Raw genomic sequence first — 24,583 nt, 5'->3', positions numbered from 1 at the left:
CACTCGTTCCAATGTGTCAGCACGGACCATTTCCGAAATTTTTGGCAATACACCTCAGCCTCGTCCTGGCCCTGAGACATAGCCAGCAAGGCTTTCTCTGCCTGAATCTCAAGATTGGGTTCCTCATAAAGTAAACCGAGCGCCAGAAAAAACGCATCAATATCAGCCAATGCCGGATCTCCTGGCGCCAACGAAAAAGCCCAATCCTGGGGGTCACCCCGTAAGAATGAAATAACAATTTTTACTTGTTGAGCAGAGTCTCCAGACGAACAAGGTTTCAGGGACAAAAATAATTTACAATTATTCCTGAAATTCCTAAACTTAAATCGGTCTCCTGAAAACAGTTCAGGAATCGGAATCTTGGGTTCAGACCTAGGATTTCTGGTAACATAATCTTGTATACCCTGCACACGAGCGGCAAGCTGGTCCACACTTGTAATCAAGGTCTGGACATTCATGTCTGCAGCAAGCTTAAGCCACTCTGAGGTAAAGGGGAAAAGAAAAAAAAAAAATGAGAGAGGGAAAAAAGAAACTCAAAATTTTCTTTCTTATAATCCCACTTCTGCAATGCATTAAACATTTAATATTGGCCTGGCATACTGTTATGACCCCAGTGGACAGGGTCTCAGAGGAACGTGTAAGTCTGCAAGATACAAAAATCCAGCTCATAGGGCTGTGGTAACTGGGTTGACCAAATAGCTACTCCTAACGCCAACACTAGAAGTAGCCGGGGATCATGCCTACGGTGATCGCTAGATGACTCGCGCCAGCCGGAGAATCAAACTACCCCTAGGAGAAGAAAACAAAGACCTCTCTTGCCTCCAGAGAAAGGGACCCCAAAGCAAGATACAAGCCCCCCACAAATAATAACGGTGAGGTAAGAGGAAATGACAAACACAGAAATGAACCAGGTTCAGCAAAGAGAGGCCAGCTTACTAATAGCAGAATATAGCAAGATAACTTATCTGGTCAACAAAAACCCTATAAAAATCCACGCTGGAGATTCAAGAACCCCCGAACCGTCTAACGGTCCGGGGGGAGAACACCAGCCCCCTAGAGCTTCCAGCAAAGGTCAGGATACAGATAGGAACAAGCTGGACAAAAATACCAAACAAAACAAAAGCAAAAAGCAAGGAAGCAGACTTAGCTTGAAAAACAGGAACCAGGATCAGAGGACAAGAGCACAACAGATTAGCTCTGATTTCAACGATGCCAGGCATTGAACTGAAGGTCCAGGGAGCTTATAGCAACGCCCCTGAACTAACGGCCCAGGTGAGGATATAGGAAAAGACAGACGCTCCAGAGTCAAATCACTAATGACCACTAGAGGGAGCAAAAAGCAAAATCACAACACTTCTCATAAGGTCCTCACAGATGTTATCTCTGTCCCCCAGATTGGATAGGACATACCCGTATGACTGGTGACTTGAAGCGGTTTATAGGGACACTAGCACACCCCAGCCTCTAAGGTTGTCACCGTGCCTCCTGGGTGTTAGGTCAGACAGGTAACGTAGAGTTCAGCTGTCCTGCCGGTCTTTGATGTAAGTCATAGAGGTCCTTACAACCTCGGTGTCCCGGCTACCGGTCTCTGCGCCTCAGAAGGAGGCAGCCTGCTTGGGGCTGGTCCCCTTCTGATATCCTCTCCTGTGCTTCTTCCCCTGCACACTCGCTGTAAACAATTCGGCCTTCAAAATGTCTTTCTGGGAGCTGCAGCTCTTAGGGCTTGCACAGCTCCGTGAACCCTCTCCTCTGTCATCTGACAGGAATTCGCTCCTGCCAGGAACAGCTTCCCTGAAGGACTGACTAACTTTCCTACAGAATACCAGTTATATATATATGAGGAGTGACCTAGTAAATAGGATCAGAAGCTCCCCCTGGTGGCCTGGACTGTGAAGTGTTGCATGTTTGTGGTACCTGGATGCAGTTATCCTTCCTTGCCTCTGAACGTAGCATCACTCTCCCCGGGAGGAAAGCAATACCACTGTGACGACCAGGACCCTGGGAAGCCACACTCACCCCCGTTAAATCCAATACTCCCGGACTGGGAAAAGAAAAACAACAGTTACAGGTTAGCAAAAAGACATACAATTTTTGGAATGCAATAAACTTACAAAACAAATTAATATTATAGCTAAAACTTCCCTTTATGGGAGGTGAGGACACTTGAACGTTGCAATAACTATTTGCATTGTATGCTTACTTTAATAAAACAATATAACTATGAAATACGATTACCCACTACGGGCATACTAGCTTAGAACTTTCAAAGTGCAGATAATCATTCAATCTTTATTCAGGTGCAGAACTATCTATTAACCCCCACGGGTCACTATAATTTCTTCAGTTTCATAATATCGGCTACACACTATCGGCTATATAAAACACAATCCTATCTAAATTCAAGTCTCAAGTTTATCTACTATATTAGCTCTGTAATATATTAACTTTCTCAACATATAAGTCCATATGGCAAAGTGCAACAATTCAACTTTCCCTTTAAGGGTTCAAACAGTATTCAAGTCTTTTTCTTTTAATACTGAGGTAGTGCTATCAATACTCAAGTCAATCATTAATGTTGTAACAACAGAAACGATGTGAGGGAAAGTTTTTGACCATGCATAGTTCATGATTCACAGTTCTTTAAGGCAACTTATGCAAAACATAGGATCCCTTAAAACAGGGGACCCCTTTAAGAAACCCTGGTAGGGTTTATTTAACTTTTGAATGGTAGCAGCAAAGAGTTAATGAACTTGTGGACAGCAACAGTCATTTTAAATTTGCAGTGAAGAGTTAAATTAACTATGTACAGTCATGTTCACATTTGTTTTACTAAAGGGGTGGCACTGGCCAAGGCAGTCACTTTGGATATGGGCGACTACCGGGCACCACATAAAGTGCGTCTGCACTCCGGATGGGAGTCTGAGTGCTTACTGTCTTTTGCTCCACGACAGTCTGTGTGCACTTTGAGCACAGAGTGATAGGTGCCCTTGTTGTGCAATTAGAGGTGTTCATAACCTGGCCAGGTGGGGGGTGATGCTGGGTAACATGGTGCCGCTGGTGGTAGTGGCTCCAGGCTGCGAGGTGGCGATTTCGGCTCATTTAGCTCACATTTGTGAACATGGAGGGCGTACCACCCCTTATCTCCCCAATGTCTAGTGTAGGTGACGCGGTCTCCAGGATAGAGGTCCCTGTCCGGGTGTCCCTCCATTAGGTGCGCCTCTATGTCTCGCCTGGTCACAAAGACTTCGGGGTAAAGATCTGTCTCCTTGATGAAACCCCAGCCGGAATTGAGGCAGAATGTGACTACTGTCCCACACCTCCGCGGGCCCCGGTCCTCACAACCCACCTTCCAGGCCCGGGCTTTGGCCAGTAAGTCCGTTTTGTGGGCAACATGGCGTCGGCGCTCCTCCTCCCGCTCTTTCTGTTCTCGTTGGAGCGCCCGATGCCAGTGGTACTCCTGTTGGCTGATGACCTCGATTTGCTCCCCTTCTGGCTTGGCCTCCCCCGGGAACCCGATCAGGTCGGTACTGGAATGGGTCCATTTGAAGGTCACCCACTCTCCCTGGATGTCCACAGACCTTTTGATGGGCTGCAGCGGGGCATTGGAAGTCTCTAAGGTCTCCCTGGGCCGGTCCCACACTAGACGGCTACACACCATTTCGGGTGGTGGTGGAGGGGAATCAACGGCCACTAACAGGGTGGTGTCCTCGGCTACAGGGGCAGGGTCAGTGTTATTACCTGCTGCCGCGGTGTCTCCAGTGCCGGTCTCTTACGCTGCAGGCTGGGGCTCCGATGGCTGGCTGCGCTGCCGCTCCTGGCTGCGCGGTACCACGACTTCCAGAGCTGGCAACACAGCTCCTCGACCTCCGCGCCAAGAACCTCCGGGTTCATGAGTGACCACGGGGCCTTCTCTTCCTCCGATTGGTGTGAGGCACTGCGGGCTTTCTCCCCCTCCTCCGGGTGACCTCCGCTCGCCATCTTGCCAACCAGTTCTGTGTCAGCATCTTCCTGTGGTTCCGGCTCCTCCTCTCCTGGAAGGCGGTTCCTTCTTCTCCCTCCACCATCCCAGACTAGGAGGCGGATCCCTTTTGTTGATGGGCATATCTTTCTGACATAGTATTTGTGAGGGACATCTTCCACTTTCGCACCGTTTTTCCAGGCTACGCCCACAACGACATGCTCCACTCCTCCTGCACGCCACATGGTGCTGTAATGGCGGCGGTTGTGGTGGCAATTTTGGCAGTCTTTTGCGATACACAGTCGCACAATAAAGTACGGTTCAGGCACAATTCTGGCACAGTCTTTTAGGCGCCGATTCTCAAGGTCATTCCATCCTGTTCGTCATGCCAAGTTTGGAGCGCCCCGTCAGGGCAGTGGGGTATTCGGTATCCGGTCTGTTCGGCTCAAAGGTGGGATGTCACGGTGGCTGACCCCGTCCGTGGCCCTGGGACGTCCGTATAAAAGGGAAAGGTCTTTAAAGGGATGAAGTTTATGTTCGTGATACCACCTGTGGTTTTCGGTCAGGGTGGCCGACGCTGCTTTAAGGGGTCCGCTGGGGTGATGTTATTGCAGCTAGATGGTATACCTGCTCACAGGTGAAGTGTATCCCCAGGGCTTCCCGGTGTACAGATGGTGAATGGCGCAGAGAAGAACGAGGACACAGGGCTGCAGTCTCTCTACCTTTACTGAAGACTTCAGCATCCACAATCCAGAGCACCAGACCACAGGGCAGACATCCGGCCAGTTTGGAGGCAAGTCCAGAGTTCCCTTGTCCAGGTGGAGAATAAAAGCCTTTCCTCTAGCGCCGTGGTGGTGTAGTCCCTTACTGCTAAGCTTCTCATAAGGTCCTCACAGATGTTATCTCTCTGTCCCCCGGATTGGATAGGACATATCTGTATGACTGGTGACTTGAGGCGGTTTATAGGGACTCTAGCATGCCCCAGCCTCAAAGGTTGTCACCGTGCCTCCTGGGTGTTAGGTCGGACAGGTAACTTAGAGTTCAGCTGTCCTGCTGGTCTCTGATGTAAGTCATAGAGGTCCTTACAACCTCGGTGTCCCGGCTACCGGTCTCTGAGCCTCAGAAAGAGGCAGCCTGCTCGGGGCTGGTCCCTTTCTGATATCCTCTCCTGTGCTTCTTCTCCTGCACACTCGCTGCAAACAATTCGGCCTTCAAAATGTCTCTTTCTGGGAGCTACAGCTCTTAGGGCATGCACAGCTCCGTGAACCCTCTCCTCTGTCCTCTGACAGGAATTCGCTCCTGCCAGGAACAGCTTCCCTGAAGGACTGATTAACTTTCCTACAGAATACCAGTTATATATATATATATACATATATATATATATATATATATATATATATATATATATATATATATATATATATATATATATAGAGTGACCTAGTAAATAGGATCAGAAGCTCCCCCTGGTGGCCTGGAGTGTGAAGTGTTGCATGTTTGTGGTACCTGGATGCAGTTATCCTTGCTTGCCTCCAAGCTTAGTATCACTCTCCCCGAGACGAAAGCAATACCATTGTGACGACCAGGACCCTGGGGCACCACATTACATCTGGGAATTTCACAGGTCACAACAGGAGATGTTATAGTCCTGTCGAGGTGAGAATACAAGGAGACCCACACTGATGAGTGTTTTATATCCTATCAGCCAGTCATAAGACATGGTGGGGAAATCCATTTTATGCTGAAATCTATTTATGACAGTTTATGAGCCACACACATAGTGGATAAAAAAAGAGATGTATCCATATTTCCTTAAGGCCGGGGTCACATGGCCTTCGACACTCTCATGCGAGAAAATTGGGCCAATTATGCTAACACTAGGTTCAAACTCTGTCACAGATTAATCAGTGTCATCTTACTGTGATCTGACTGAATCGCAGCACAGGTGTGAAAAAGATGGAGAACTTCATTTCTCCATCTTTTCCATTGTCTTTGCATCCGCGGATGTCGGACTGCACTCAGATGACATCCTATAGACTTGTATGAGTGAGTTCGATCCGATAAAACATCAGATAGCACTTGTCCATGTTTTACGCTTGTGTGAGCAAGCCCTAAGGCCTCATTCAGTTGCCAACGTTTCACAACCATCTCCTATATGAGTTTGTTGTGGCTTGAACACACATCCATTATAGTCTACAGGCAAGGTCACATATCCACTTTTTTAATTCACAAAAAAATGACCACCACAGAAAAATGCCAGTTTTTGATCCAATTTTTGTTTGTGGATCATACTCACTCAATTCAAATCAACATGTCCACTAAAAAAATATAAACCACAGTTGCCAACTGTGTGCCATCCACGTGTTTTTACTAATCTTGGGTAGAAGATTTTTTACTTTGCATGTGAGAAAAATGGACACAGCCCAAAAACTTTTTTAACCCCTTTCTGACCTCGGATGGGATGGTACGTCTGAGGTCAGATCCCCTGCTTTGATGCGGGATCCGGCAGTGAGCCCGCATCAAAGCTGGGACATGTCAGTTGTTTTGAACAACTGACATGTGTCCTCAATAGCGGCGGGTGGACTCGCGAATCACCCACCGCTATTAACTAGTTAAATGCCGCTGTCAAACGCTGACAGCGGCATTTAAATACCGCTTCTGGCCATCGGGCCGGAAATGAGTGCATCACTGACCCTGTCACATGATCAGGGGTCAGCGATGCGTCGGCATAACAACCAGAAATCTCCTTGAGACCTCTATGGTTGTTGATGCCGGATTGCTATGAACGCCACCTTGTGGTCGGCGCTCATAGCAATCCAGGAATTCAGCTACATAGGAGCGATCTGAGCTTTGCTCCTATGTAGCAGAGCCGATCGAGTTGTGCCAGCGTCTAGAGGCTATTGAAGCATGGAAAAAGTAAAAAAAACAAGTTTTTAAAAATATGAAAAAAGAAAAAAAAGAAAAAGTTTAAATCACCCCCTTTCAAAATAAAACAATAAAAAAATTAAATATACATAAATTTAGTATCACTGCGTTCAGAATCGCCCGATGAAGAAAACAAAAAGGATTAACCTGATCGCTAAACAGCATAGCGAGAAAAAAATTTGAAACGCCAGAATTAATTTTTTTTTGGTAGCCGCGACATTGCATTAAAATGCAATAACGGGTGATCAAAAGAACGTATTTGAACCAAAATGGTATCATTAAAAATTTCAGATTGGCACACAAAAAATAAGCCCTCACCTGACCCCAAGATCATGAAAAATGGAGACGCTATGGATATCGGAAAAAGGCGCAATTTTTTTTTTTTTTTTTACAAAGTTTGAAAATTATTTTCACCATTTAGATAAAAAATAACCTAGACATGTTTGATGTCTATGAACTTGTAATGACCTGGAGAATCATAATGGCAGGTCAGTTTTAGAATTTAGTGAACCTAGCAAAAAAAAAACAACAATTATGGGATTGCACTTTTTTGCAATTTCACCGCACCTGGAATTTTTTTTCCCGTTTTCTAGTACATGACATGCTAAAATCAAAGATGTCGTTCAAAAGTACAACTCATCCCGCAAAAATTAAGCCCTCACATGGCCATATTGACGGAAAAATAAAAAGTTATGGCTCTGGGAAGGAGGGGAGCGAAAAACAAAAATGAAAATACCCCGGGTCATGAAGGGGGTTAAAAGTTGAATCCAGGACAACAAATGCTATAAAAAAAATTGCATGTGATTCCAGTGTTGGGACACTTTTACACGGCAGCATTCTGGTCAGAATATTGAAACAGCATTTGGAAGCCATAACTATTAGCAAGCACAAAATACAGATAAGATGCAAATCTTTCTGCCATACTTTCTCTCCATAGGTTCTACTTCTTGATTTGGTTTACAGATTGAGAGAGACTTTTGCAGCCTCCTAGCCCTTACTATGACGATTTTACAATACCAAAGATCGGGTCCCCGTCGACTTCTATGGGATTTGGATTCAAGTCCTGTTACCCGAACTTTGGACTAAAGTTTGGTGGAACCCAACGAATCTGAGCTTCCACGGGTCTGCGCATCCCTATTCAGGACCACATTTTCTTCGCTAACAAGACTGGAGTTACACTAAGATAGGCGAGGACATTTCAGGAATAGAAAGGCACAGGAATAAAAAAACATCAGGGGAACAGCGGATTTAATTTCAGGTAATAAAATTTTATATTTTTAAGCAAGGCTCAGATGGTGCTCTTTAAAGTCTAAGCTGAATTATAGAATACACTTCATGCAATGAGTTTTGCATAGAAAATGCAAGGAAAAAATGTACCGTATTTTCCGGCGTATAAGACGACTTTTTAACCCCTGAAAATCGTCCGAAAAGTAGGGGCGCGTCTTATAAGCCGGGTACGGCGTGTTCAGGGAATCCTGGATGGTTCCCAGGGTCTGGAGGAGAGGAAACTCTCCTTCAGGCCCTGGGATCCATATTCATGTAAAAAAAAAAGAATGAAAATAAAAAATATGGGATATACTTTCCCTCCGACGGCCCCCGGCTCTCAGCGGCAGCCTCCGTTCCTAAGGATGCATTAAGCGAAGGACCTGCGATGACATCACGGTCAAGCGACAGTGACGTCATCGCAGGTCCTTCGCTCAATGCATCCTTAAGAACGGAGGCCGCCGCTTGCACCGCTGAGAGCCGCGGGCCGTCGGAAGGTAAGTATATCCCATATTTTTTATTTTTATTCTTTTTTTTACATGAATATGGATCCCAGGGCCTGAAGGAGAGTCTCCTCTCCTCCAGACCCTGGGAACCATCTGCACCGCACACGATGTATGAGACGACTGGGCATATAAGATGACCCCCGTCTTATACGGCGAGTATATCCCAAACTCCATATTTTATATGGAAAAGTTGGGGGTCGTCTTATACGCCCAGTCGTCTTATACACCAGAAAATACGGTATATATAAAAAAAGTGCTTCCAAAAAAGCCACTAAAAACATAGGGAAAAATAAACTTTGTTTTAAGTTGCATTTTAAAGATGCCAGAAATGTTAGACTGTGTGAATGAGCCCTAAAATTGTTTCCTATCTGGTCAACCTTTCCATATGGCCTGATATGAAGTGGCTCTGACAAACTCTGCCACTATAGCACACAGGTGATTACTCTTTCCCAGTCCAGGAAAATGAGCGCTCCATGGCAACATCAACTGTCAAAATCAGCGATATGGCAAGAGTCTCGGGAGCTCATAGTCACAGGGTTGTATTTGATAAGCCAAACAGAAATAGCTCCGCTCCTAAATATTATTATTATTTATATAGCACCATTAATTCCATGGTGCTGTACGTGAGACAGGGGTGACGTACAGAGTCATAGATATCGTTTACAGTAAACAAATTTACATTGACAGATTGGTACAGAGGGGAGAGGACCCTGTCCTTGCGGACTTGCATTCTACGGGATAATGGGGAGGAGACAGAAGGTCAGGGGTGCGGCAGCTCTGGTGGTGATGCGGCGGCAGCTCGGGTGGTGGTGAGGCGGCAGCTCGGGTGGTGGTGAGGCAGCAGAATTGTTATTGCAGGCCGTAGGCTTTCCTGAAGAGATGGGTTTTCAGGTTCCGTCTGAAGGATCCGAGGGTGGTGGATAATCAAACGTGTTGAGGCGTGGAATTCCAGATGATGGGGGATATTCGGGAGAAATCTTGGAGGCGGTTGTGTGAGGAACGAATAAGTGTGAAGGAGAGTATGAATCTGGCATTGAAGTTTGTATACAAGGTTTAGCTGTAAAGCAGGAATGTACATTTATATTCAATCAATCCTTCGCTATTACCTGAAAATGACAAAAAAATCACCAAGAAAATAAAAGCTTTAAACAGATGTTACAGCGAAAAAGAGAATCTTCGAACAACGGTAAAAGCAGACACAATAAATGCAATTTTCCTGTCAGTGGTTAAAGCCACTGCTAGACTGTGGATACAATTTTAGGCCCAGAATTAATTTACGCAATTCTTAAAGGACCAAGAGAATATCAAAAATCTGGCACTCTAAACGATTATTGCAGAGAATTTATTAAAGATAGGTAATCCCAATATCTTGTGTAACGTTTCGGTCTTACAATCAGACCTTCCTCAGACAAAATATATTGAGAGATGGGCAACTTATATGTAATATAGTATATTGGGAGAGACCAAGGTAGAATAAGAAACCAAATGCATCTGTATCGCGAAATAGAAGTGGGAAAGTTCTCTTCCCTTCCTGGACATTTTTGTCCTTAAGGATATCCAGCCATTGGATCCCTCCAATTCTTTTTTGGAGTCCCTTAAAATCTGCCTTTCTGAAATCTAACCTTGATGTCCGAGTCTTCACATGTCTTCCTCCTCTAGTCATCCAAAATTCTAAAATAGCATGGTCACTATCTCCTAGGGTCCCAGCCACTCTTACCTCCTCAACCATTTCCTCCGTTTATAAGGATTAGATCCAAGGTAGCAGATCCCCTTGGATCCAGAAAGCGTCAGTAGTACTGTAAATGTAAGTCAAATGTTCAGACATGTTTTTTTTAGATTACTAGAAGTGCAACCAACATATGACTTATTGCAAATGGTACATTTAATGATATAGACAACATTGTCACTATTACAGTTCAAATAATTGTTTGACAACAGTGTTTTGAGCCATCCAAGTTAGCAGAGTTCTCTGGACTAGGGGGGCTGTAACAGAGAATCAAGCCACTCACCTACTAGTTCGGTTACCGAACAGTCATTTTAGGAGAACTTGCAGCAGAATGTCGGGGTCAGCCTCTATCTCCTCCCTCGGGTCTTGGTCCTGCTCGGCTCTTATTTCCATTTACGCCATTTGAATTGACACTTAAGATTTTAATACTAGAGGTTAGGACAGTCCCAAATCGGGTCACCTTGATGTGGTGGGAGGGCATTTACTTTTTTTGATCAAAATTGTGTTAACTACCGTAAGTACCCTATATCATTTTATTGCACTATTGCTATTTATTTACGTACTTCAGGGTATTTGCTCATTTTTTTTTAAATCTTAGGTTTCATCTCAGTAATGGAAAAAAATTGTCTTCACTGAATACAGATTGTACCTATGAATTAACAGTCCAGGAGTAGAAAGAAGCAAATTTCTATGATAATATCTTTGGCAAAGTTGCTTATTTTCATGTGTTATTCTCACCACTGATTTATGTAATAAAAATTTAAACAACAGTTACACTTTAAGACAAGAGCTCCATTGAGAAACTGGTCAAGCAACATTAAAATTGTTGGTTTGCATTATGAATGTCATGCTGCAACCCACGACCGACCATGACCAGGGAGCAGCCATTACAAGTATAACATGGTCACAGTTTTTGTGATTAGTCACATGGAACTTTGCTCCCTCAAGCTTCAATGTAAGTTACCTACAATTTGCGACTTGGGTGTGACCTGTTTGTTAGTTGTTTTTCTACAGTCAAATTGCAATTCTAAAATAGTTATATAACAAAGTCGCATAAATGTTTTTTTGGTTATGTCTGAGACCTACTGTCACCAGGAAACACTAGCCATACAGACAGATGCCACTTCCCTACAAAATTGCTAATTCTAAGGGTAGCTTTACACGGACAATACTTGGACCAAAAAATAGAGTTGTGTGCACAAGCCCTAAGGCTGACTCGACATGTCATAAGTATAATGGGAATCAACGAGAAATCCAATCATTTTTCCAGTAGACCCCACAAGGAGTCTGGACGAAGCAGTGAAAATGTTAAAATGAATGAAAAAAGTGCTGAATGGAATAACATGTGGAAGATCCCTGGAAGCATCTCTGACTCCCAGATCGCTGCTGAGAACACACTTTTACTCCACTTAAAATATTCAAAATCAATGAGAAATTGGAGCTTGCAGGAATTTTTTTTTAAGAAACATTCTTTCCTATACATAGACTTGTATTTAAGGGAAAATTTAAAAAGGATTTAAAAAAAATAATAATTTAAAGTAAACCAAAATGAAAATCTAAACACAAAAAAGAAAAAAATAGCCAGCTCACCGTTGGAAGCACAGGTGCACCGAAGTCCGTCCTGGTAGACGTTGATATAGACAAGTAAGAAAGAGTTCTTCCAGCTCCTGGTATAAAAAATGAACGCTCCTTTATTTGAAAAAGTATATTAAAACGGTCGTTAAGTAGACAATCCCAGTAATTGTGTTGGTAAAGTCACGGGTGATGTTCATAGACACATGCTGGTACAAGGCGGGAACGGCACACTGGGAAAAAATAATGGCAGCTGGGGACTGAATGCTAAGGGACCAAATTTGTACACCTGTAGCAGGTCAATCTTTCTTTATTTCAAACCAATTATTTTCACACAAAGCAGGCTCTATAGTATATAGGCAATAGTAAATTTTTGAACAACCACATTTTTACACCTTTACAAGGCCATTTTTTTTCTTATTTCAAACCAAAAAAATGTCACACAAAGCAGGTGAAACTGTATGAATGATAATACGGTAGTAAATATATTTTTAGAACAAAAATATTTTGTGAACCATACCAGGCCAAGCGATTTTTAAAAATTTGAAACCATCGTAATTTACCCCAAAGCACGTGAAAATGTATGGATGACTACGGTAATTGAATCTAGAAAAAATGTTTGCTTTTTTTTGTTTTATTTACCACCATAATGTAACACTAAGCAGTGCATTAAAGTTTTTTTCTCTATTGAATTAGTCATCCATAGACTTTAATGCTTTTTTAAAACTTATATACCAACTGAATATAACACTAAGCACGTTAAACTGTATGAATGCCAATATAGTCAATGTTTTCACTTTCCCTCCCCCCCAAAAAAAAAGTGTAGTCACATGCAGCCCTATATATTTAGCAATAGACTGCGAAGCCCAAAGCCCTGCCTTGAGGCTGTATACCGCCACTCTCCCTGCTCCTGCAACTGTCCCTAAATGAAGAATGTATCTGATACAAACAGCAAAGCACAGGATTTTCCCCTATAAGGAATGTGCATGATGGTTCAGAATCTGCACCAGTATGAACGCTAGAGGACTATGAGTTAAACTGTGCATACACAGGTGAGTATCACCTAGCACGTTCGCTCATCCCTACTTATAATCACACAGAGCTCTGAATGAGATCAGGAGAGCAGAGAGTGGCAACAACACACTGGTAACTCATCCTTTCATTTAGGATAAGCTTTGGAGGCAGAGTCTCATGCAGATCAGTGACCAGCCCATTGTCATGATCTAGCCTCCGTTCTGGTCAGGTCAAGGTTAATGTGAGCGGCCTCTTTGTGGTTCTGGGGCGGCTATTTAATTCTGGTGGTTCCTGTGTCAGTGATACTTCCATGTTCTCGGTTAGTGGTTGCGGACCCAGGTTACTCATCTGTAATCGTTGTGCCTTTGTGCGTGTGAGCTTTGTTGTGTATGACCCGGTTTTGCCCCGACTTCTGCCTCTGTTTTCTGCTCGGTACTGGTCTGTCCTTCCTGTTTCTTTGATCCCCTGTCTCGTCTCGGTTTTCTCTTCTGTCTTGTCCCTGGGATCTCATGCTCATCTGGCTTTGAACCCTGGCTCCCCCTCTGACTACGTTATTGTTCAGTACCTAGTGCTCCGCGATCTCGGCTGATTCCCTGTCCTCACGAGCGGTGGCTCCACCCCTCTGCAGTCACGTGACTGTCTAGTTTCAGGTCCTGTGCTTACTGCATGCCTTAGCCTCAGGTCTTGTGTGCACAGCGTGCCCTGCTCCTTTCACTCCCAGCTCTCGGTCTCCTGCCCACTGTTTGTGTCATCTGGGCTTTCCACAGTGATACTATCGGTGCATTACACCCATAATCCTGAACATCTCATTTACGTATAAGAAAATCGTGGATTTCTCTGGAATTGGATCACAGATATCAATGTATCATTTTACTCAGCTTCCTATGACCTACATGCCCTTATAGATGGATGTCCTTTAAATATCAACACCACAGTTCAATTTCCATGCAGAAAAACAATATAGCATGAGGAAGAGATTTGCAAAATTTAAGGTACAAAATACTGGAAGATGCTGCCAAGCTACAAGTAATATCTGCAATACTTTTATCAGCAAGGACAGTACTCCAAGTAACCTGTATGTTATCAAATCTTAGCAGCTGATTAAAGAATTTAATGATAAAACTTAGCTTTTAATCCTAAGGCCATGTTCACACTTTGCGGCGTCCCTCTGCGGGTTCTCCCGCAGCGGAATTGATAAATCTGCAGGGCAAAACCGCTGCGGTTATCCCTGCAGATTTATCGCGGTTTGTTCCGCGGTTTCCGCTGCGGGTTTCCGCCTATACTATTGATGCTGCATATGCAGCAATATGCAGCATCAATAGTAATGTTAAAAATAATAAAACAAGGTTATACTCACCCTCTGATGTCCGGATCTCCTCGGCGCTGCACCCGGCGGTCCGGTTCCAAAGATGATGTGCGAGAAGGACCCTTCGTGACGTCACGGTCATTTGACCGTGACGTCACCGCAGGTCCTGTTCGCACAGCAACTCTGACCGGCCAGCCGCATGCAGCGCTGAGAGGTGAGTATAACATGATTTTTTATTTTTATTCTTTTTTTTACCCCAAATATGGTTCCCAGGGCCTGGAGGAGAGTCTCCTCTCCTCCACCCCTGGTACCACCCGCACATTAGCTGCTTACTTCCCGCAACGTGGGCACAGCCCCATGCGGGAAGTAAGCGGTTCAATGCATTCCTATGGGTGCAGAATCGCAGCGATTCTGCACAAAGAAGTGACATGCTGCGGGTTTTAAACCGCTGCGTTTCTGCGCGGTTTTTCCCGCAGCATGTGCACAGCGGTTTGCGGTTTCCATAGGGTTTACATGTAAATGGAAACGCTATGGAAACTGCTGCGGACCCGCAGCATCAAAATCGCGGCGGTTCCGCGGTAAAAACCGCAAAGTGTGAACATGGCCTAATAGTTAAAATCTCAATAGTGATCACAAGTGCATAAGGTGCCAGTGCTTAAAAAGAAAAAACACAACCAAACAACACGCAGATAAGAACCAATAGTAAAATGTTTGTAAACCACACATATGCCTCAGCCTGAAGGTAGTCAATACTATCGCCTCCAGGGGAGCAGGTGTACAAGTATGGTAGTTTGCAGAGACCACTCCGTTTTAGGGCTTGGTTCTCCTAACCACCGCCTATCATCTTAGTGGGGTATTATTAAATGTCTTTTTATGAGCAAAACAATATTTTTCATAATATAAACCCCATACGTACTTCTCACCCGCAGGAAGAAATCCGCCTGGTTAGACCAACAAGAATCTGTCTCATGCATTCAGTTGGTACACTTATAACCAGTGGGCATAACTGTTATCCTCTTAACCGCATACATACCGGAATGTTGAAAACAGTGGAAGAAGGGTTCATGAGGACTGGGCTCCAGCACCAATGAGAAAATGATAAAACATAAAATCTTTTACTATGCAATTAAAAACATGGTGAGAGAAAGCAAAAATGATAAAAAAATATTCAAGATCAATAAGCTTACGCTTTTCGGGTTAGCAACCCTTTTTCATGCTTGGTGTGTTCCTACACTCTGCATCACTCTGGCCAAACTACCAGGGTTCCTATGTGAAAACAAGTGGTGGCTTTGCCACCGAATTATCCTTCCTGGAAGGTGAGCTGATTATCTTTTTTTTTTTCCTTCTGTTGATAACAGTGGATAATACCGCATTAAAAACAAATAGCGTTTCTCAGAGTCACCGCTGAACGTCGGTTCTGATCTGTCCATAGGGTTAAATCTGTCCATATGAATCCAATGTAAATCTGCAATGACCCATAAACTTCTTGAAAGATACAGCCATACATTAGAAAAACAGAGAAAAAAGGATTTTTACATTGAGGTTCTTACATCTCGGGTCTAGGCTACGCTACTGATCCTCTGGTTAGAGACATGTAGGTATTCAGTAAATGGGGTTAATTGAGAAAGTCGGTGACCATCTTCTAAAGAAATGCCTGAAACTCTTAATGACCAGGGAGGGATGAGCCTAAACATTAACCCCTCACTGAAACAGAAAAAAAAGAGCCATACGGGTATGAAACCATAAAATGGAAGTGTTTTATGTAAAGGGTTTCATGGATTTCATACACACCAGTATCCATACTTTATACATTTTACATGACCAATCTGTTGTAGTGTATATACTATGGCAGGCATTACATTGCGAGTCAATTTAGATTTAACATCTAAGCATTCATTCCTTTGGGACACAGCAATGAAATCTCACTATCCGCAGCAATTGGTGCATATGTGACAGCAGACGGAGGCGATGCGGTATTTGCTTTGACATTGCAGCAACATCAGTGGAAATCAAGAGAAATTCTAGAGAGGCACAAACAATCATCATGCTCTAGTCAATATTGAAAATGAGGCCAAAAATAAACAATTATTCTCATAAGCATGCCATTTAAGACTTTTTTTTAACAAGTTACCATCAAGAAGTCTAAAAATGTATATTTAAAAGTTATAAAGTGTAAAGATGAAATAACTCAGAATAATAGGTCACACTCCAATTTAGATTACTATTAGTCTAATTGCAGAAAATTGGACAAAAATCAGTAGGGACCCATGATGCAGCTGCCGCATGTGCCGACAGCCACACTCACCAGCAGAGATGACTGTGCACACACATTGATTGTAACACTGCGTTACCTGCAATCTTGTGATCTCACTCGCCACCATTGTGAGCTTGGTCTTCAGCCACATACAGCAGCAACACAGGAATGTGTAGAAAAAACATACATGTGTAGGAAAGAAATATACATACTTTTTATTTTTTTTAAACAAAATAGTGCATATTTACCGCAATTACAAAAATAGAGCTAAAAAGCAGCATACAAGATAACTTACATGAATATACCCTAAATTACAGAAGAGGAGTATGATGCCATTGTGAGGGTGCAATTATGTGTCGTGTAGTCCGCAATAAACTACATTTAGACTGGGGCTTCATATGTCACGCAACCGATTCTCTGTGCAACTTGCTGCTACACGACCATTTTGGAGCTGTGATTTTGCTGTAAAAAATAACAAAAATCCCCAAAACAGCCAAGCTGCAGAAAAGTCATAACTTCCAGAATTTCCAACGTGTTTGGAAACACTTGCGACTGTCGCAGGTTCAACATGGCATTATCATTACATCCAATGTTGTAACGTGCCGCTGCAATTTTAGTGTAGCCTTAGCTTTAAAGTAAATTGCCAAGGTTTTGTGATACATTTTCTTTTTCCAAAGAACCTTATTCTTGCGATACATTTTCAACTGTGAGGATTTTACAGCTGAAACTTGTTATTTTAGACATTCTTTCTGTAAAAATAACAGCAATGCAATTTGTATTAGAACCTTTTGTGCTGTTTACAATCATGATTTGAGAGCATAATATACTGTATATTATATATTTATGTATATATACACTGCTCAAAAAAATAAAGGGAACACTAAAATCCCACATCACTGAATGAAATATTCCAGTTGTAAATCTTTATTCATTACATAGTGGAATGTGTTGAGAACAATGAAACCTAAAAATGATCAATGTAAATCACAACTAATATCCCATGGAGGTCTGGAGTTGGAATGATGCTCATAATCAAAGTGCAAAATGAAGTTACAGGCTGATCCAACTTCAGTGAAAATGCCTCAAGACAAGGAAATGATGCTCAGTAATATGTGTGTCCACCACGAGACTGTATGATCTCCCTACAACGCCTGGGCATGCTCCTGATGAGGCGGCGGATGGTCTCCTGAGGGATCTCCTCCCAGACCTGGACTAAAGCATCCGCCAACTCCAGAACAGTCTGTGGTACGTGACGTTGGTGGATGGTGCAAGACATGATGTCCCAGATGTGTTCAATCGGATTTAGGTCTGGGGAACGGGCGGGCCAGTCCATAGCTTCAATGCCTTCATCTTTCAGGAACTGCTGACACACTCCATCCACATGAGGTCTGGCACTGTCCTGCATTAGGATGAGCCCAGGGCCAACCGCACCAGCATATGGTCTCACATAGGGGTCTGAGGATTTCATCTTGGTACCTAATGGCAGTCAGGCTGCCTCTGGTGAGCACATGGAGGGCTGTGCAGCCCTTCAAAGAAATGCCACCCCACACCATTACTGACCCACTGCCACACCGGTCATGCTGAAGGATGTTGCAGGCAGTAGATTGCTCTCCACATCATCTCCAGACTCTGTCACATGTGCTCAGTGTGAACCTGCTTTCATCTGTGTAGAGCACAGGGCGCCAGTGGCGAATTTGCCAATCCTGGTGTTCTGTGGCAAATGCCAAGCGTCCTGCACGGTGTTGGGCTGTGAGCACAACCCCCATCTGTGGACATCGGGCACTCAGACCATCCTCATAGAGTCGGTTTCTAACCATTTGTGCAGACACATGCACATGTGTGGCCTGCTGGAGGTCATTTTGCAGGGCTCTGGCAGTGCTCCTCCTTGCACAAAGGCTCACGTAGCGGTCCTGATGCTGGATTGTTGCCCTCCTACGGCCCCCTCCACGTCTCCTGGTGTACTGGCCTGTCTCCTGGTAGCGCCTCTAGCCTCTGGACACTACGCTGACAGACACAGCAAACCTTCTTGCCACAGCTTGAATTGATGAGCCATCCTGGATGAGCTGCACTACCTGAGCCACTTGTGTGGGTTGTAGAGTCCGTCTCATGGTACCACGAGTGTGAAAGCACAACCAACATTCAAAAGTGACCAAAACATCAGCCAGAAAGCATAGGTACTGAGATGTGATCTGTGGTCCCCACCTGCAGAACCACTCCTTTGAGTGTGTCTTGATAATTGCCAATAATTTCCATCTGTTGTCTATTCCATTTGCACAACAGCATGTGAAATTGACTGTCAAATAGTGTTGCATCCCAAGTGGACAGTTTGATTTCACAGAACTTTGATTTACTTGGAGTTATATTCTGTTGTTTAAGTGTTCCCTTTATTTTTTGAGCAGTGTATTATATATATATATATATATATATATATATATATATATATATATATATATACACATACATACATACAAAGGTACAGAAAGATGCTTCTCACAAAATTAGAATATCGTCAAAAAGTTAATTTATACCAGTTTTTCAATACAAAAAGTGAAACTCATTATACAGAGTCACTACAGAGGGTGATCTATTTCACGTGTTTAGTTCTGTTAATGTTGACGATTATGGCTTACAGTCATTGAAAACCCAAAAGTCATTAACTCAGTAAATTAGAATAATTAACAAAAAACACCTGCAAAGGCTTCCTAAGCATTTAAAAAGGTCCCTTAGTCTGTTTCAGCAGGCTCCAAAATCATGGGGAAGACTGCTGACTTGACAGATGTCCAGAAGGCAGTCACTGACATGCTCCACAAGGAGGGTAAGCCACAAAAGATCATTGCTAAAGAAGCTGGCTGTTCACAGAGTGCTGTAGCCAAGCATAGTAATGGAAAGTGGAGTGGAAGGAAAAAGTGTGGTAGAAAAAGGTGCGCAAGGGCCGAGCTAGCACGGGTGCCCGCTCATTAAGGTAATGAATATTCACCTCTCTCCACTCGCATAGGCTTGGCAAGAGGTGAATATTCATTCCCTTAAGGAGCGAGGACACGTGATCGCCCAACCGCAGGAACTGCTGGCACCAGAACGAGAGGGAGCGCAGGGAAGGTAAGTAGGATTTTTTATGCTTTTCTCATGGGGGCCATGCATGCAAGGATGGTAATAAGGAGCCATTCAGGCAAGGATGGGAATAAGGAGCCATGCAGACAAGGATGGGACTAAGGAGCCATGCAGACAAGGATGGGACTAAGGAGCCATGCAGGCAAGGATGGGAATAAGGAGTCTTGCAGACAAGGATGGGAATAAGGAGTCTTGCAGACAAGGATGGGAATGAGGAGCCATGCATACAAGGATGTGAACAGGGAGCAATGCATACAAGGATGGGGATAAGGAGCCATGCAGACAAAAATGGGAATAAGGAGCCATGCAGACAATGATGGGAATAAGGAGCCATGCAGACAAGGATTGGAATAAGGAGCCATGCATACAAGGATTGGAATAAAGAGCCATGCATACAAGGTTGGGAATAAATAATGAGACATGCATACAAAAATGGGAATAAGGAGCCATGCATACAAAAATGGGGATGAGGAGCCATGCATATCAGGATGGGGATTAGGGGACAATGCATACCCGGCTTATACTCAAGTCAATAAGTTTTCCCAGTTTTTCGTGGTAAAATTAGGTGCCTCTGCTTATACTCGAATCGGTTTATACACGAGTATATGTAGTATATATGTATTAGCAATACGCTTATATACTACTACTTTATATTGTCCCCTGGTATTCGTTGTAAAAAAAATCCGTATACACAAGATAATCGTTCAACAGTATCATTTTGAACGGCGGGTAGATTACCTCCAATGACCTGGATGAAAAGTACAAAACATTTCAAATGTTCATACAGTGCACAAGTATATTTTCCTGTATTGTGGCCAATGTTTTAATAGCTCTCTTGTATTTATTTTCTAATAGCAGTAAATCATGATATAACTTGTTTCCATAACAGTTCAGCCATTTCTTTGGATTTCACTGTACGTGGAGGTTGAACACAATCTAAGGAGAAACCAGAAAGTTTGGCAGCCAGCTCCAAAACCCTGAGGAATGATTTGGGAGTCGTCAGATGCACACGAACTGGTCCAATGCTGCCTTTAAAGCGGAAGGATTTGTATACTGGGAAATGTTCCTGAAGGGTTTGATCCAACTGTGGGGAGAATAAATACAAGTAAAATACAAAAAATAAAACTAAAGAAACGTAAAAGAACATACTTATAATGGCTTCTTTTGTTTTTACAGTTAGAAGAGAAAGAAGTCAGAGGATTTTGTCTAATTCTTAGTTTATAGATATTGGAAGAATCTTCTTTTACCCCCAAAATCTGGTTCCTAGTATGATTTACACTGAAGAATACAGTTTATTATTTGGGTAAAGTCCTGTATATCCTTAATACATTCTCAGATTTACTACTCTACCCCTGAATTTTCCTAGGAGTCTTGTTACCTTGCTGCTGAACTCATAACCATTCTCATTGTATCCCTCTTTTCTTAAAGTATTTTCTGTCCACTTGGCTTATGGCAACACAACTGGGCTAGCTGTTGCATGGTTGTTGTTTTTTTAAAGAACAACTTGATGTACTTTTCTTTGTAAATGGCATTTTAAAATTACGGTACGTCAACATTTAACATGCACTGCTAATCTTTTCTCTTCTGTTCAGAACTTCTTCATGTCTTGACTTAAAATTTCAGTGAAGAATAAGGAAAAATAAGTCAGAGGAAATGGAGAAAAGCTCAAAAAAGGAGTGAGGAAAAAAAAGAAATTAGTCAAGGTAGTAAGGAGAAGAAAATGAAAGGAGTATGGAAAAAGAAGAGAAAAGTCAGGAGCAGAAAGTGAAAGCAAGCAGAAGAAAGAGAAAAGAAAAAAAAAGAGCAGATAGAGAAAGCAGACAAAACAAGGAAGAGAAAGTAGTCTGGATAAGAAAGTGAAATGAAACAGAAGAACAAAAGGGAAAGGAGATGAGAAAAGTGAAAGACAACAAGAAAGGAAAGCGAATGGAGACAAGAGAAAAGTGAAAGGAGAAAAGTGAAAAGGAACAAAAAATAAAAAGAGAAAGCAGACAAGATAAGAGGTGATAAGAGAAAGAAACAGAAAGAGGAAGGCATACATAAGGAGATGAAAGAAAGAGGAGCAAGCAGTACAGAGAAAAAGGAGTAAAAAAATTAAAGAAAGGAAAGGCAGAAAAGAGAAGAAAAAGAAAGGGGAAGAAAAAAAGAGTCCAGAGAAGAGAGGGGAAAAAATCCGGTGAACAAAGGAGAGGGAAAATATAAAAGATAAACGAATCTGAAGAAGATAGAAACTATCATAGCAGAAAGTCAGGACAAAAAAAAGAGAAAACAGGGATAAAAGAGAAATAAGAAGGGGGTCAGTTAAACTAAGACAGATGGAGTAGTGTTTCTGCCATTGGGCAAAAAGAATCAGTTTAATAAATGTGGCTGCTTCTCACCAGTACTGAACACATTATGTGGAAATTCTGAGACAATTAAACACCATAGGGGGTGTTTTTCTTAGGACTCGGCTCACCACTTGTTAGATATCCACAAGGAAAACTGGTATGTTCCAGTACAAGTATATGGATTCTCTTAATACTACATACTTTAGCACAGGGCTCTCAAACTCATCCGGGTAAATGGGCTGCACGTTGAAGAAATCTGAATATGAAGGGCTGCGTTCTTTGCCAGAGAAGATGACTTTTTTAGTGATAGCATTATTGTTCTATATGACTTTTTGATCATAATTATTTTTTCCATTTTTGTCATGCTTTTTATTATTTTTTAATGGTGTTTATTATGTGGGTTATGGTACAGGTCTTTTTTAATTCAGTTTTTACAGTTTAACTTTTTTTGTCCTCCAATCAGCCCCATACGGTATTATTTTTTTTACAATCGGCCCCATCTTGTAGTAATGTCCTCATCTTATAGTAATGTCTCCATCCTGCTGTAATGTCCGAATCCCGGTCCCACCTTGTAGTAATGTCCCCATCCTGGTCCCACCTTGTAGTAATGTCCCCATCCTGGTCCAATCTTGTAGTAATGTCCTCATATAATAGTAAGGTCTCCATCTTGCTGTAATGTCACAATCCTGGTCCCACCTTGTAGTAATGTCTTCATCATGTAGTAATGTCCCCATCATGGTCCCATCTTGTAGTAATTTCCCCATCATGGTCCCATCTTGTAGTAATGTCCCCATCCTAGTCCCATCTTATAGTAATGTCCCCATCCTGGTCCCATGTTGTAGTAATGTCCCCATCTTGTAGTGATGTCAACTTGCAGTCAAGTCCCCATCACTGACATAATGCACAGCTGCGAAGGGGATGCAAACTTCACCTGCCGGCCTCTGATTGGCTGGTGGATGGTATTGCAGTGCAGAGAGCTGGTCTCTGTGTTGCAATACGGTTCAACTGAATGTGCATCCGAGGATGCACATTCAGTTGAAAAGAAGTGCTGACATTGACGGCCCCTGAACTGGGCTGCGATCGTCTCAGGGGCCCAGGGGCAGCAAAATGGAGCCTTTGGGGTCGCATGTTTGAAACCCCTTTAGGAGGTCTTGCTGGCTTTATAAAACTAGATGAATAAACACAATGTACTTGTCAAACTTTTACGGATATGGAGATCAAAAGGCACAGCAGAAATGCATGTGTGGTATAAAGAAGCAAAAATGAGTGCAAGTCAAAGGACAAATTAAAAGAGGGATGAGAACTTTTTAGGACTAGAGTTCAGGAAAAATATATATACTGTCCTCCTACACGCAGCTGGACCTGGGTTTTCTTCACATCCTGGGCACCTCTTGTGCTTGTAGATCCTACAACATCATGCGGTCTTGTAAGATCAAGAGGCACCCTGGGTACAGAAGTGGAAAGTAGGTTAAATCTTTTTGCTCAACTGCTCTATAGACACAAACACTAGGCGCGATCAGTATTTTAACCAACATCAAGCTATTTTACTATAATTAGAGAGAAAGTGCAAATAGGGTCTTATCCAAGTAGGTGGGATTGGTAACATATAAGATGTGCTCACTAGCGACAAGCGAATGTACTAAAATAAGGGGTTATGCAAACGTGCTTGAATGCTACCCGAGTGACTTCGGCATGCTCAAATAATATGTTTGAGTCCCCGATCTTGCATGTCTGTTAGGTATTCCCTGCATGTGTTGCGGTTGTTGAATAACTGCGAGACATGCAGGCGCGGGGACAAGAACATATTATTCAAGCACACCAAAGTCACTCGGTTAGCACCCGAGCATGCTCGGATAACAGCTTATCCGAGCACCTTTGCTCATCACTTATGCTCACCTGAAGTGGTTGTATGTGACAACCACTATACGGCATCTCATATCATCTGCTGCAGCAGCCATGATGAATCAATGTGTCAGGATACCAAGAAAGAGGATTTTACGCTCAGGGATTAAAATTAGTTAATGGTTTATTGTCAACGTGTTTCAAAGTCAACTCACTCCTTCTTCAGGACTACAAAATGCACACAGAACAATGAACTTACATATCGTACACTTGAATACCTTACCAGTGGAATAGAAGACTTTTGTACAAATCCCTCAGCCAATTAACCAGCCAATAAAACCCTGGTTTTACATCTTCTGACATACAGAGAAATATGGCATAGTAGATTTCTTGAAATGGTAGAAAGGCCAACAGTGATACTCAAGTGAAACTGAGAAATGACGTCCCGGTGTCACACGAGAAGACCTTCACTTTATTTGACAAGTCAGTACCGCCAAGCATTTTTTTTTTTAATACAGGACCTTAATGAGGCTGGGATATTATTTCTTTAATCATACCCCTCCCGGATCTCACATTTTTACCAGCGGACACAGACACCTCAATTTGCACCCACATGTCTTCTATGAGCACACAGTACTAATAGAAAGGTTTTCCTACTAGAGTCAGCGAGGTGACCTCTGGGATGAAACATGGTATCATTATCCAGTGTGTATTTGGCTGTGCCCATGATTCTATTTATTCAGGCAGCGGACCAACTAAATGGTCTACTTGGAGAACCGGTT

General features: G+C 42.9%; 1 protein-coding gene across 2 annotated transcripts in view; it reads right to left on the bottom strand.

Annotated features, from left to right (window-relative positions):
- Positions 1-15,349: 15,349 nt before the first annotated feature.
- GHDC (GH3 domain containing) overlaps positions 15,350-24,583 on the bottom strand; it is a 42,878-nt gene continuing 33,644 nt past the window's right edge. For both annotated transcript variants that reach the window (XM_077252128.1, XM_077252129.1), the window contains exon 9: positions 15,350-20,716. In XM_077252128.1, coding sequence (XP_077108243.1) covers positions 20,495-20,716 — 222 coding nt within the window. In that variant the 3' untranslated portion in view covers positions 15,350-20,494. The remainder of the gene's footprint in view (positions 20,717-24,583) is intronic.

Source organism: Ranitomeya variabilis, chromosome 4, assembly GCF_051348905.1.
Source record: "Ranitomeya variabilis isolate aRanVar5 chromosome 4, aRanVar5.hap1, whole genome shotgun sequence".
NCBI lineage: Eukaryota > Metazoa > Chordata > Amphibia > Anura > Dendrobatidae > Ranitomeya > Ranitomeya variabilis.
This window is presented reverse-complemented; position numbering and strand designations above follow the sequence as displayed.